The following is a 13,916-nucleotide window of genomic DNA, read 5'->3' as shown; positions in this document are numbered from 1 at the left end:
CCAATGAGTCGCCGGATGTGGTGATGGTTTCAGTCTGCACAGACAATCATAGTCAACGTTGGAGTCATTCCCAAATTGCTTCAGACGGTGTTGGTCATGGTTTCCCTCCAGCAGATTGTGTGAATCGCTGACACCCATGTGCTACTGTGCCGCGAGACGTTTACTGGCCCCATTGTAAAGTTACGACGCTTTTATTTAAAGAAAGGGAGGCAAAAACAACAGAACAATGAAAAGAGACGTGGTGACAATATTACTGCTTTTGCTATATAAGGGAAGTTTCACAACATGAGCTCAGTTGTCGTCATGAGACAATTGAGAATACCGAGCCTACCACCCGCCAGGCTAAGTTTTAAACTCTTGTTTTGAATCTCAGGAAAGTTAGACGTTGGGGGCCATCCAGGTTTCATGAAAATCGATCACACCGACAACCAACAAGCGAATGGGCCACATCTGAAAGCACGATTTCCTCTGCAGCGGTAAACATTTATCAGGTTGTAATGCAACGTCAGATTTGTCAGACGTGCCCCCCGACGTGCTCGCGTGAAGGATTCCTTGTCCCACCCTATGCAGCACGCACAGCCTTGTCCTGCTCAAACATAGCGCCATTAACCATAATGACTCCTAGTTATGTGGGAGTGGAGTCCCTCCGATGGCAGAGAGCCCATGCCTTACAGTATTTCAGAGGAAACATTTTTCCTCATTACCATATGACAGGGAAACAGCGCTCCGGTCAGCCTCCTCCCGGCGAGTCATGATAAATGCCCCATCTCAGTCACTCAGACACCCACACATGCTGCAGACACATCGGAAGGTTGGGGAAAGTGTGTGTTGAAGGGAGTGTGTGTGTGTGTTCCTGGGATTAGGGATAAGGCAGCAGTCCATGAACATCAAACCGCCAGCATGCATTGTCGTGCTTCTCTGCTGATGTAATCAGTTCTCGGTGTGTGTCTGTAGCTGCGATTCAGACGCAGCTTTGGCCTCCTGGGATACGACTTATGGACAGATAGACGGGTGGGTCGACAGGCAGAAAGACGCGTTTTAGTTCACAGCCGGTCGATTGGAACGTATGAGAAGCTGCTGTTTGCTTCCTCGGGGGGGGGGGGGGGCTCCAGTTAAGAACATACCAACCAATGCAGCAGCTAATTGTACAGTTTATTGCTGGAGGACATGAGAAGTGGCTGGTGTTGGGGAGGACGATGCACAGGACAGGGCGAAGTGGCAACTCGTGCCAGCAGGAAAGCATTCTGCAAATACCTCTTAAGCCGGCAGCCTCATTTTAAAAAAGGACAAAAAAAAGGAACATTACACTAATGATGGCTAAATGACTCCATGCTCTAAGGACCCTGGACTGCATCGTACAGTCAGCATTAAGGACGTGGCGGGCACGATTGCACGGGTTTCGCCGGTGGTTCAGGATTAACTGAGGAGGAGGGACGCTGCAACCCGTCAAACCTGCTATGGTGTTTCGTCACGTCCTTTGCATTCAATCTCTTTAAACTCTTTTCATAATTTTGTTCATGTTTGAGATCAAACTCAGGGATTTCTCTGAGAGGTTCATTGAGGAAGTTCAAGTTGGAACAATGCAACAAAGCCAAAGAGTAGGAATGGACAGGCCGGAGGCTTTTCATTGCCGCATACGCCTTATCCCGCCCCACCTGTCAATCAAATGTGCAAGTTAACAAGTCATCTTCTGCATTGGTATGTATGTGCAGTCAACCGCGAGGGTGACGGGGAGGTTTTCCGTTGTCTTCATTAAGAGTTAATGTCTCTGAGGAAGTTTATAGGAGGCAGATCTCCCCTGTTTGCTCGTCCTGGCTGATCGATCGGGAAGGGGAACCGATCTTAGATGACAAAAGAGAAGAAACTTCACTGCCAGATTCTGAATCTTTGGCCCAAACAATATGTCAATAGTGTATTTATCTATATTCCATCCAAAGAACGGGAAGACTTATTCACGAATGCCTTTGATGTTTATGCCCAGCTTGTTTCCGGCCTCCTAATGGACGTGTAGTTTTTCCCTTCCTGGATGTAATATTCACATTTACATGTAATAACGTTTGTGCTGGCGGCGTAATCCATGTCCCACTACTGGCAGGTTCCAGATTACGCCATCTTTCAAAATGCATATTAATATCAAAACTGTGGTCAAATCAAGGAAGAGCAAAGAGAAGCTCATAGAACCCATATCTCAGAGGAAAACTCTTTAGGCGACGAGATATGGATTAAGGAGAGATGATGAGAAAGACAGGGGAAAAATGTTGGCGGGATTAAACGTGAAACCCAAACCTACTCGTCAGTCTGGCATTGGAATCAACAATGTGTGTGGGTGTAAGGGATTGTAAATTTTAGAAAGTTCTTCTCTCCAAAGGCATTTCTTAAGTTAAAAATGTGGTGTTTTTTTTGGGGGGGGTATGCAGAATATGAGAACGGTTGTGTTTGATTTTTGGTTTGGTTGCGTTACCAGAAACAAATACCAGTTAAACCAAAAAAAACCCCCGATGAATCCCATGTTCTCCAGCGTGCACATCAAATGTTTCTTTCTGGTTTTCCATGTCGGAAAACCTGCTACGACTCTTCTGTGAAACGTCTCTGCTGTTTCTGTCTCATCCCGCTTCCAAACATCTGCTGCGACTCAACAGATGTCCAATGACGTCATGTGGAAAAATGATCTCATGTTAACATTGTCGCAAAGACAACAAAACAAAACCCCAAAAATTGGGAGATACTTCAAGATAAGTTTTCACTCAGCCCAAGACACCAAATACAATCTAAACCACCCGGAGACATTTGCACTTTACTTTAAAAAGATGAAATATAAAATCAATGCCGAGGAAGACGGCGATCAAGCTCATTCCAAAGAAAAGACTTGTTGAATTAGGAAAAACACTTTTAAATGGTTGTCTTCCTGACCGGCAGCTCAGAGTGGAACTCAAGCCAGAACGCTCATTGGGCGCCAAATGGCTAACATCCCCTCCCATCCTTGATTCTTTTTACGACACCCTAATCTTCGTCCCTCTTCCTCCCATCATCCTCCGCTGCTCGGCTCGGTGCCAGACGCTGCGAGCCATGTCGAATGCGTAAATTAGCAGCCTAGTAAAAACTGGCTCTTAGCTGAAGCAGCCTGGGAAGGAAGCGCGACCCTCACTGCAACTTTGGAACAAATGAAGCCAAGGCTGGCCTCCTCCCGTCTCCACACCTTTAGCGCCGTCCAGCTTAGACGGGCTGGGAATGAACAGGCGGTCCGGCTGCAGGGAGGAAACAGTCAAGGACACACAGTCTGTCCAGTCCCTTCATGACAAGCAGAACGAACAGAATGTCTTCAACCGTTCTGGTTTTAGCTTCTTATTTATGTGCTCTTTAAACATGAAATTGAATTTTAGTTGTAGTTTGGCATTGATTATTAATATTTATTTATAGAATTGGCCGTGATATTAAACACCAGCATAACTCAGTTTTTCCTAAAAGTGCAGCATCAAAATAATCATTCTTGGACCACAACTCCGCTGTCGTTCCCTCGCCTATCCCAGTATGACCACACCGACTGGCGCTCTGGCACCCGCCATCCTCCCGGCTGCAGAGCAGCGTTCTGTTACCGGTTATGGCTCCGCAAATTGAATTTGCACCAAATAGTTCTGCTGAGATGTGCCAGATGCAAGGAGCAGGATAAACATAAAAGCACTCGGAGATACCGTGTGTGTGTGTGTGTCCCAGTCCCAGTGTTTCCTACAGCAACAGCGCACACCCTTCACACATGGCTGCCGCTGATACATGCTAACCGGCGTAGCACGCATCTCGCTGCTCAGGATAAATCCCGGAATGTACTTTCGGGAGTTTTAGATTTATAGACGTAATCAAAAAACAGAGATTTTACCGCTGCTTGTTTACCCATATCAATTTCATCAGTTATTTAAGACTGTTCAGCCGTCATTACATTAGCAAGGGTCATTATCAAACCCAGCACTGCAAGACGCTCATTAGTTGCGTAACCCGACTGCGTCTGGAGAGCGTCAGCGTGCAGCAGGAAGCTGACTGCATGTGAACGCTGTCCTGCACACTGATGATGTCTGCCATGAGAGTTTTGTCTGCAGGAAATGGGTCCTTGTTTATAGCTGTTTACACAAGTATGCGCGGAATGCAACGGCACAATTATTCTTTATTGTATTAAACTCATTAGAATACTCCGATAGAATCAACAGACATTCTGGGCAGAGCACCTCCCCACGCACAGCAGGGCACGGACAAAGGCTTTGTGTAGAGGTATAAATGGGATTCACCATCGCCATCGCGCTAGCCCTTTGCTACGTGTTCACCTGCACCCTCCATGTGGATAAATCTTCTCTTTTGGTTTTTATGAAACTCAAATTGGAAAATCAAGTAGCATGAGGGAAAACATCATGCTAATTTAAAAATATAATTGAATTTAAAAAATCTAAAAGATCCATTTTCACGTGCATGCTGGAGCCTATTGCAGCTTGCTATGGGCGAGAGACGGGGTACACATCATGTGGAAACAATGACCACGGTCTGGAACCAAGTGGCAGGGCATCTGCAAGAAGAATGACATTATATTTCAGATGTATTGAAAGGCATTCAAGGTACCCAGCCCTACTTTCTGTACCTCACATAGTCAAACATTAAGACTTGCTGAAGATGGCCACGCGGCGGTGTGTGTTATTCTCAGGCCGAAGTGGAATTTGCTCCCTTCAAGAGAAACACAAAGCAGACCTCAACAGAGCAGAATGACATGAATTTATTGGCTAAAGAAGCGTAGTAGAGCTTTCAGAAGTCAACAGGTGCGATAACTCTGCGCCTGGATCCTTCAAACCTCAGCCAGACACGGTTTGAAACAATAATAAAAGAAGATAAAGGATATAAACAGGTCGGACAAGCCCACTGGAGCCATCAAGCTGTCTTTGTTCGCTGTTTGTCGGTTATTTAATGGAAATGGTGGCTACCATGGATAACTGGTGGTGGGGGGGGGGGGGGGGGGTGACGTTTGCTGCAGCTTCACAGACACACAGGAAGGAAGCGCCAGCAGTGATCCCTCTGGAAGCATTTAATTTGAATCCGCCGTTAGGGGCCACCGTCATTATATTCTTCCTGTTTGCCAGCCTCTTTTGTTATATGTGCCCCCAATCAGAGCTCGCTGATTTGTTGCGGAAACTGTTGTATAAAGGTCAGTTTTGCCGATCATGAGTTCTGCTGAAGCGACCTCGCCACTGAGTGACCTCCCTTGATGGTACATTCTTCAGCTGAAATGTGATCATAACTGAGATAAATAAGATCTTCCTTAAGATTATTGCAGTGAGTGACCTTTGATTAAAAATAAATAGCGCACCTATATCGTAAACAGATTTAAAGCTGCAATGTTGATTCTTGACCACTTGGCGGCAGCACTGGGCTCTGCTGTCCACTGGCTGCGATTGGGAGGCGATGCGGCAAAATTTAGCAGACGTTAACTGGATTATTATTATTTTTTTGGCTCTAGAGCTGCTTATTTTGCCTCTACGATCGCAAGCCAATCACCAACTCTGGCAGTAAGAGCTGCGAGACAGAAACGGAACAGGGTGGTTGTTAGCGGTGAAATCAAAACATGGACCCGAAAGAAAATAAAGCGCTCAATAGTAGGCCTTTCACGTTACACTGAGAGCCCTACATAAGAGCTTCTGGATGATGATGCATTTAGGGGCCTGTTCAAATAAATGTTCTTCTGCACTGGGCGCTAAAGAAGGTAAAGGGTACATAGAGCCTCTGTGTCCTATGTGTGTAGGACCTTTGTGTGTGTGTGTGTGTGCAAATGCATGCAGTTAGGTTGGTTTATGAACATGTGTCACTTTAAAGACGAGAACTTAACAAGTCACATTTCTGTAAATGATGTTCCTAACCCTAACTGTAGTCATTTCATTTCTAGGTGTCGTCATCTTGTGTTCCAGCGACAAACTATGAGCTGGTAGGTAAAAGCTCTTAATTTTCTTGTTTTGTTTCTGTGTTCTGTCTCCCAGTGGGATAAATGTGATTTGGGGGCTTTATAAATAAACCCTATTTTAATTAGCCAACTCATTATTTTGGCACTTGTTTTCTTTTGATCCATCGAGTGTTGTTGCAAAAGAAGCATTCTGATGAGGAATAAGACGGAAAGCCGTGCCCTTGAATCGGCTGGATCTGGATGATGTCTTTTCGTGGTTAGAACAACAGTGAACGAAGTGAGACGCAGTCTGGGTATGCTGTGATTTTTGCATTGAGGATAAAAAAGCAAAACACTCATGCTCTGTTGCCTTATTTGGTCTTGGCATTAGACTTGGAGATTATTTTTGCTCATTCTTTTTCTCATGTGTTGTGTGTTTAAATGGTTTTGGATCTTTGACAAGCCAAAGGCAAAGCACGTATACTTTCCTACACTCGCAGAGAAAATATATCTTCCATAAAAGCAGACAGAAATGTCTTATCGTCTCCTGTACTCTGCTTTCCCCAAAATGGGACATTTAAAAAGTGGAAAGTAGGCAACGTTTCTCAACCTCCAAAGACCTCACGTGACACAATTCCAAGACTCCATGAGAAGTATGCTATTTCCACCACGATGTCTGTCCGTGTGTCGTTGGACAGGCACGGTGTGCACAAAAGCTTAAAGCAATGAGCCACTGAGCTCATTCAGTTGCTTCGGGAGAATGCTGATGTGGAGTTTTGCTTTTGGGCTCTCGGACTTCTCTGTTGGCGACGGGAATAGACAGTGACTCGGTCCTCTGAGGCGAACTGTTCCTCAGCCGCTGCCTTATTGCAGGCAATTGTTGTCATACGCTGAATAAAATGCCGAAGGAAGTCCGGCTTGCCGGGCACTTTGCCCCATTTCATCTCTCTCCTCCCTTTGCTTGCCAGTAGGAGTCTCTCCAAAGGCTTTTGCGCTTCCATTAAAAAGGTGCTGATGGGCTCTCGTAAATGCAGACGAGCTGTGGCGTAAAAACCTTTATGTGCTCTTACTTCCGAGGATAGTCGAGGCAGTAAAAACAAATGCTAAAAAAATCCCCCAAAGCTACGTGTGACACTGACTTTCAAGGCCAACTATTGCTGCTGAGAATCAAGCTAAAAGGTCATAGCGGTCATTGCAGCGATCCAGGGATGCGTGTTACTCTGATCCAACCTGCGAGGGCTGTGTTGTATCAGTTTATGTCAGCGCGCATTCTATGGGTTGCATTGCCGCGTGGGGCTTGACAGTGTGCAGACGCGGTAGCGTCGCTGACTGACAGGCTCTGGATGATGCCTTCCGTGTCTGTATGTGTGGACAGGAAGGCACGCATGTTTTCCCAGCAGCAGCAGCAGCAGCAGCAGCAGTCGGAGGAGAGCGTGAGCCCGACTCAGCACCTTGTTTGGGGAATTCCTCGGCTCGCTGTCTGAGATCGGTGTGATTTACTGCCCCCGCTTCAGGTGCGCGGTGATTGCAATATCGACCAGTCAGAGGGAAATGCTGCGAGAGAAAAGGCAAGGAATCCAGACATTCCACAGACGTGAGACGAGCTTCGAAATATGTCAGGACCGATCATAATTCTTCTTTATGTATGAAATTAATTGTTCTTATTTTTCTTTTTAAATAGCCAATTCTCAGTAGCGTAACAACAGCTGTCGTCATCTTATGAAGTCCTTTTCAGGGACAAATAAAGTGTTCTGAATTGAGTTCAATGAACTGGTTTATTGAAAGAAAGGGGAATTATGGGGATACAGACAACATAAATGGAGAAAACTGAAGCAGCCATGGGTTTTAATCCAGAAAAACAAAGATCACAATCCAGAAAAACATGAGGGAAGGCACACGTTTAGGCAGGCGGACCAAAGATGGACTGAGACCACAAACCCAATTATGCTAAAGGAAAGAAAAACAAGCCACATGGATCTAATCAGTTATTCCAAAAGCTGATAAATCTCTCAGCATTGTGAGAGTCTTTTTCTTCAGGCCCTGTGTAATATTATTTTACACACACACACACACCATTCCAGCATTTTCCGCCTCTTCATCCCAACTTTCGACGCGTGTTTGAAAGATCCCCATCCAACAGTGACGATGGCAGGAATGGCGACCTCAGACCCGGCCTCCTCACTCACATATATGAGCGATGTGCTGTAAAGCATGGCGGGAGAACAGATGTACCCTCATGCTGAGCCGGCGCTGCCAGGAATAGCTTTTTTATTTTTGCGCACAGAGCCTGGATGAGTGGATGCAGGGAGAGAGAGAGGGAGAGAGAGATTTTAGGTATTTTGGTAAGGTAGACCGCACATCTGTGGACCTCCCCCCCTAGAAACGAACACGAAGAAAACATCCAATAACGAGCAAAGCTTTTCACGCATCCACAGAAAACATGTAAACCATTAATACCTTCCTCCAACTCTTTTTAACTTCTTAAGGAAAGGGTGGACAGTGCCAGGCTCCTGCAGATCAATGAGTAGCTGCAGGGCAAAGGTGGCCTTGACGTGGTCCAGATAGTGCTGCATGCAGAACCACACATATTTCCCCATTTGCCTGAATTAGCATACGAGTAAACAGTTTTCCAGGGATTGCACAAGCTCGATCGTGGTTAATATTAAACAAGAAGGCAGGTGTGCTTCTCAACTGCACCATGTGTTAGTCTTTCTAGATTACATAAGACCTCATGGTTTTGTGGCGATTAGGACAGAAAAGATCGGAAGTGTCCTTCTAAAAAGGACGGATTTGGCATTCCCTGCCAACATGAGCAAACTGCAGCAGATGTTTCTGGTGTTCAAAAAAACATGTGAATACAGAGCGCCCATTAAACCCGTGGTGCATTCATGTGGCGTTGGATTAATTAAAAAAGACTTCCTGAGTTCAAGTCGACAGCGCCTCCGGGTCATAACAAATCGGAACGTTTGACATTGTCGACCCAGAAACATTTGATTTAAGTTAAACTTTTTGGCTCCTCTGTCTCTACCCTTTTTGCAGGGCAACGCATGTTGTCTTCCTCCGGAACCAGGAAAAGCGATGCCGAGCTTGTTGAGCTGTTTAGTCGACACCGACTGGTTCCACCCAGGTTCACCGGTTGGACGTCACGACACCGTGTCCCTGAACGCTACTATGCATAAATGTATTTTCTTGTTTTATCTTTAGAACGCTCTGACATATTTTGCAATTCAACATAATTACATGCATACTTCGTAGCTAATGATCGACGGCTTAAAGATGGAGAACATCTCATTTATCACAAGCACGGGTTCAGCCAAGTTACAGAACTTGAATGGCCGTTGTGGTGAAGTACAATGCAATCCTGTTTAGACTATTGCGTTCGGCGTTTGCCGGCGAACGGCACCTCTCTCTGGCATTCCTCTTACTGGAAAATGTGCAGATTATAATCTTCTGATTTGTTTTAGATGTGGGCGGGACTGAGCCGACCCTCTCCACACACAGCCTTAAGGAGTAGAAAAAAATACTTGGCAGAAGCCTTCAGAGACCCCCCCCCCCCTCCCTCCTCTCGCATGTCGGAAAAGGCTTTTGGTTGCATAATAGGATGGTTCATATCAGTAGGAGTACGGACAGGCGGGGTGAGAACACTTCAGAGGTGGCTTAGGGTCACGGACGACATTTTTTTCCCACAGCACGGACTGTCCAACCTCTTCTCCTCTGGACCTTAGAGATCCGTGGCAGTTTAGGACCCCCCCCCCCAGCTGCCCTTAACCTGAGGGTATGGGAACGGGAATAAACATAGCCCTGGATACATGCAGGCCGACGGAGCCCCTCCCTCGCTGTGTTTACATTTCTGGGACACGGTTGTGTGAAAGCTGCAGATGAAGAAGCAGAGCATGAGAGCGGATCAGCTGTGTGTGTGTGTGTGTGTGTGTGTGCACGAGCGCGCGTGCTTGTGTGTGTGCGCCCTTGTGATCATGCATCAGCATGAAACTGATGGAGTGATAGGGCGGAGCCAAAAGTAAATATTATTGTTTATTAGTGTGACTCGTAGCGTGTTGTCATGCACACGACAGCATCGTGTTATTAGCATCACAAGGGCGGTGGTGTTTTCATCTACGCCTGTTTATTGGCTGCTTTGTTGCAGCAGCATTATGGGAATAAAGAGCTCCGCTGCATCCAGATTGCTTTTGGTTCAGCTAATGTTGGAATTGAAAAATAGAGTGTGAATCAGTGAACGAGTAGTGTAGAGTTGTGTCGAAGGTTTGTTTGTCTGTTTGTTTGTTTGTCTTTGCAACCCTTCCCGCCTTTCGTGGTTTTCCATCATGTTAAAAAAAAAGAACTTTACGAGAAGTTCCTCGTCTTCGACCGCTGGTGAGATGATCATGAGAGATGTGCCACCTTGAAGATTACACCACAGTTGTTTAATGTGGGGTTGCTATGACGACCAGTTAATTATCCTCTAACGGAAAACTACCTCCGGAAAAGTACCTGACATCAAAGCCGAGTCGAGTCACGGAGAGAAACGTTGGAAACGCATCTTATTATCTTATTAAATTTGCTGCTGGACTCGGTTATCCAGAACCTACCAGTGGTAGGGGTGGTGATATTTGGCTCATTACATCGCCAGCAATACACAAAACAACCTGGAGGTAGAGCAAATCCTTGATGCTTGGCTGCCCTTCAAGGCAGGATTTGTTGGTGAAATGAAAATGGTGACGATGGATGGACACTCTGGTTGCATGTGGGCATGCTTGTGCATTTATTTTTATATCATTGCAACGTGGAGGTTCGTGTGTGGAATGCAACTCCACCCTCTCGCTTCGATTGATGTGCAGTGTTTAGTTTTCCCCACTAGAAGGCGCTGTTGCACATGTCAGCGGTCCGGCCCCTGTCAAGTGTTTCTTGCCAACCGTGAGTCCAGTCACTATTTGGTCTCAGTCACGATGCTGTCTAATCCTGATTTGTTTAAGGAGTACTCACTGTGGCATGAATGAGCTGGACATAATCTCCTGTTCTGAGATTCTGTTTTTATTCCCTGCAAATGAGGCCCCATTTCACAATTTGCAAAACGCTGCTTCCAAACATGCATTTAGGTTTCCGTTCTTTTTGATTCTATTACCAGAGAGCAATGTGGCGGCGGCGGCGGCGGCTCCCTTCAGAATGAACGTTTGAGCGTCTTCCCAGCAGCTTAGATGAAATGTAAGCAGGCACATCCAAGGCCAGCTATAAGCCCACGCCGGGCTCAAGTCAGGCACGCCGTGTAAACACGGGCGGAGAACCTGTGCCGAGTCGCTCCGCTGCCAGTCCGGACTGCGTGCGTGTGCGTTCCTAGCTTTCCGAAAGAAAGCGATTGTCCTAAAAATGTACGAGGCGAGAAAGACTGGATGGAGCAATGTGGCGGAAAGGATGCGTGGAGCTCACGCGTCGTCTGACTCACACTCACAAAGGCACAAGTGTGTGCACGAGAAACAGCAACACAGCTTCCCATGACCGCACAGCTCACACACCCAAATGGCTGATTTTAACCCCCCCACCCCGGTCCATGCTGATTTAGCTGGGTCACCCTAAATGGGCTGCGCCTTAAGGAACCAAAGACGCACGGAGCTGTATATTTAGCCCCATAGGTCATTTCTCCAGAGGCTCCGCTCTGAGCTACGTTTATCCCAGTTGCTCTGGCAACTGGAAACTCCCAGCAACACTAGCTGTATACCTCTGCGTTTTCTTCAGGGGCCGACCTGTAATTTGGGCAAATTGGTCAAAGTAGCCGCTGCATTCATGCGACCGAGAACACATGATACAGAGCTGTGGATGACGCGCTGTCTTTAGAGGAGAGCATCATGGGAAAGTTCCAGATGCCCAGCGGGTGGCGTCGCAAATTAGATTTTCTGCCGTGAGTCGCGTCGGAGGAGGAAGCAGTCCTTTTATCTGCATGGCCACCGCAAAGTTCACTCAGGAGAGATATCCATCCTCTCATTGCACAGAAAAAGAAGAAGAAGAAGAAGGGAAGCTCATTACAGGGACACACCTGTTGGCTTTCCGATCCCTTCGGGGCCCTCACAGAAACAATCTGCTCTTGTCTACGGGACATATTTGCTTGTTAAAGTTCACCAAAGTTGATCGTTGCTATGCTGACCAAGCCCTAAGTGTCCAGTGTGGAGGATTCAGTGGCATCGGATGATGCGGTTTGAGATTGCAACCAACCATCACTCCCTATAGTGGCTCGCTGTTAGGGCTACTGTAGGGATAAAACATTCCAACGAGACTGACCCTCTGATCCTCTCTTGAGAATGTATGTGGGACTCAATAAAACTAGTGGGGGGTTTTTATTTGTAATTTGTTCAAGCTCATAAAGAGCCAGCTGTCTCGCCGTCCCAAAGAGACGTCCAGTAAATAAACCTCGTCTACCTTTCGGGAAACTCTGGAGTATCTGATGCCAGAAGAATAAACAATTCCAGATCCGGTCGCCTCTTCATCCATTTGACTCAGAGCCCCAACGGTTCTGTGTCCCGAGGTTTAACCTTGAAACTGAACGTCACCACGAAGCAGCAAAATTGTTGAGACGAAGTGGAAAGTGAGCTGTCGTTTTGATATTTCATCTCTGGACTAACATGAAAGCCAAGACTCTGCTGAGGTTTATTGTGCGCGACTGCAAGAAGCTCTTTGGACTTTGTCCAATTGCGTTTTCACCCCTTCGACATTCTCTAAAATAAGTTTTATTAGTATTTTTAGTTGCTATAAATGGGGTTTTCCACATTACTTTAAAAAATAAAATAAATTGTAAAGCATCATTGCAATAAAAAATATTCTAAATCAATGTAAAATTGATCTGTAAGGACGATGCGATGGGAAAGTATTCTCTGGATTCAATTTTTTTTCCCAAGGAGGAGTCCGGTCCGAGAACAGTCCAGTAGGTAAAGAGTCATAATTGATTGTGGGATTAGAACCATTGGTTGCTATGACAATGGGGAAACTGGGCAGCTTCAAATGAAATGCTGCCTTGTTGACATTGTCACGATGAAATAAAATCCATTAGTTAGTCCAGATGGCGACACACAACTTCCCATGCCTTCTGAATTAATAGCCAGTCCCAAAGACAACACACACACACACACACACACACTGGCCATCTGGCTGCAATTGCACGAAGCGGAAATGCACATGTTAGAATATATTGCGGCGGGACTTTGCCTGTGTGTGTTTCTGTGGGTCGACACACACACAAGTCTATTTGTGTGAAAATGACTGTGGCTTCCGAGCAAATCCGCAGCCCAGAAGCTGAAACGTCAACGTCTGCTGCTTGCATTTTTACATTCTTAGAAGGGATGAAGAATTGTTCCGCATGTCTGGAGCGTTTCAGGTATCTCCGATGTGACATATTCTCAACAAATGTCAGGAAATGGCGGAAGAAACTTGCTGATCATGAAACAGTGTCTCGTCTGTGTATCCAGAGGATGATCTATTTTCTGCAATCTATTGCAGAAAAAAAAAAAAAAAAAGAAAGATGTAAAAGACGTCACAAAGCCACACTGTCGCCGTGGGTGACGGTGCTCCTTCACTTCCATAAACTCACCTCCTGTGCATTGTTATCTCCGGCATCGGGCAGTGAGGAGGAGGACATGGAAGTGGGCCCCCTTCTTCCTCTCTAAACCAGCGAAGAGCTGTTTTGACATCGATTCCGAAGCTACAGCGGCAAAGGAGCCCAAATTTGAGATGCATATATTTGTTGCAATGCTATTTTTAAAGTCCCGTAAAATAAGATCGGCTTTCTTTCTACTCTATTGTCTCCTAACGGGAGAAAGGAAGACGGTCAACATCTCAGCACATATTCAGTCAACGTTTCCCATGCAGATCAAAAATACACACAAACCAAAAAAATAGAAATTACACAATGCCCTTGAGCAAAATGTTGACAGGGGAGTTTCTCTCTCCCCCCCCCCCCCCCCGCTACAAATCGACACCACTGCTCTTTTCTACTCTGCTTTGACTGAATGCTTTCTATTTGTAGTGACAT

The 13,916-nt window shown here is 46.1% G+C and overlaps 1 protein-coding gene across 1 annotated transcript in view; it reads left to right on the top strand.

The window, feature by feature from the left end:
• The window catches only part of tns1b (tensin 1b), an 84,719-nt gene that overhangs the window by 35,109 nt on the left and 35,694 nt on the right, over positions 1 to 13,916 (top strand). Inside the window, exon 5 of the mRNA XM_068745929.1 lies at positions 5,912 to 5,950. Within this exon, the coding sequence (XP_068602030.1) occupies positions 5,912 to 5,950 (39 nt within the window). The remainder of the gene's footprint in view (positions 1 to 5,911; positions 5,951 to 13,916) is intronic.

Source organism: Brachionichthys hirsutus, chromosome 12, assembly GCF_040956055.1.
Source record: "Brachionichthys hirsutus isolate HB-005 chromosome 12, CSIRO-AGI_Bhir_v1, whole genome shotgun sequence".
NCBI classification, from domain to species: Eukaryota; Metazoa; Chordata; class Actinopteri; order Lophiiformes; family Brachionichthyidae; genus Brachionichthys; species Brachionichthys hirsutus.
This window is presented reverse-complemented; position numbering and strand designations above follow the sequence as displayed.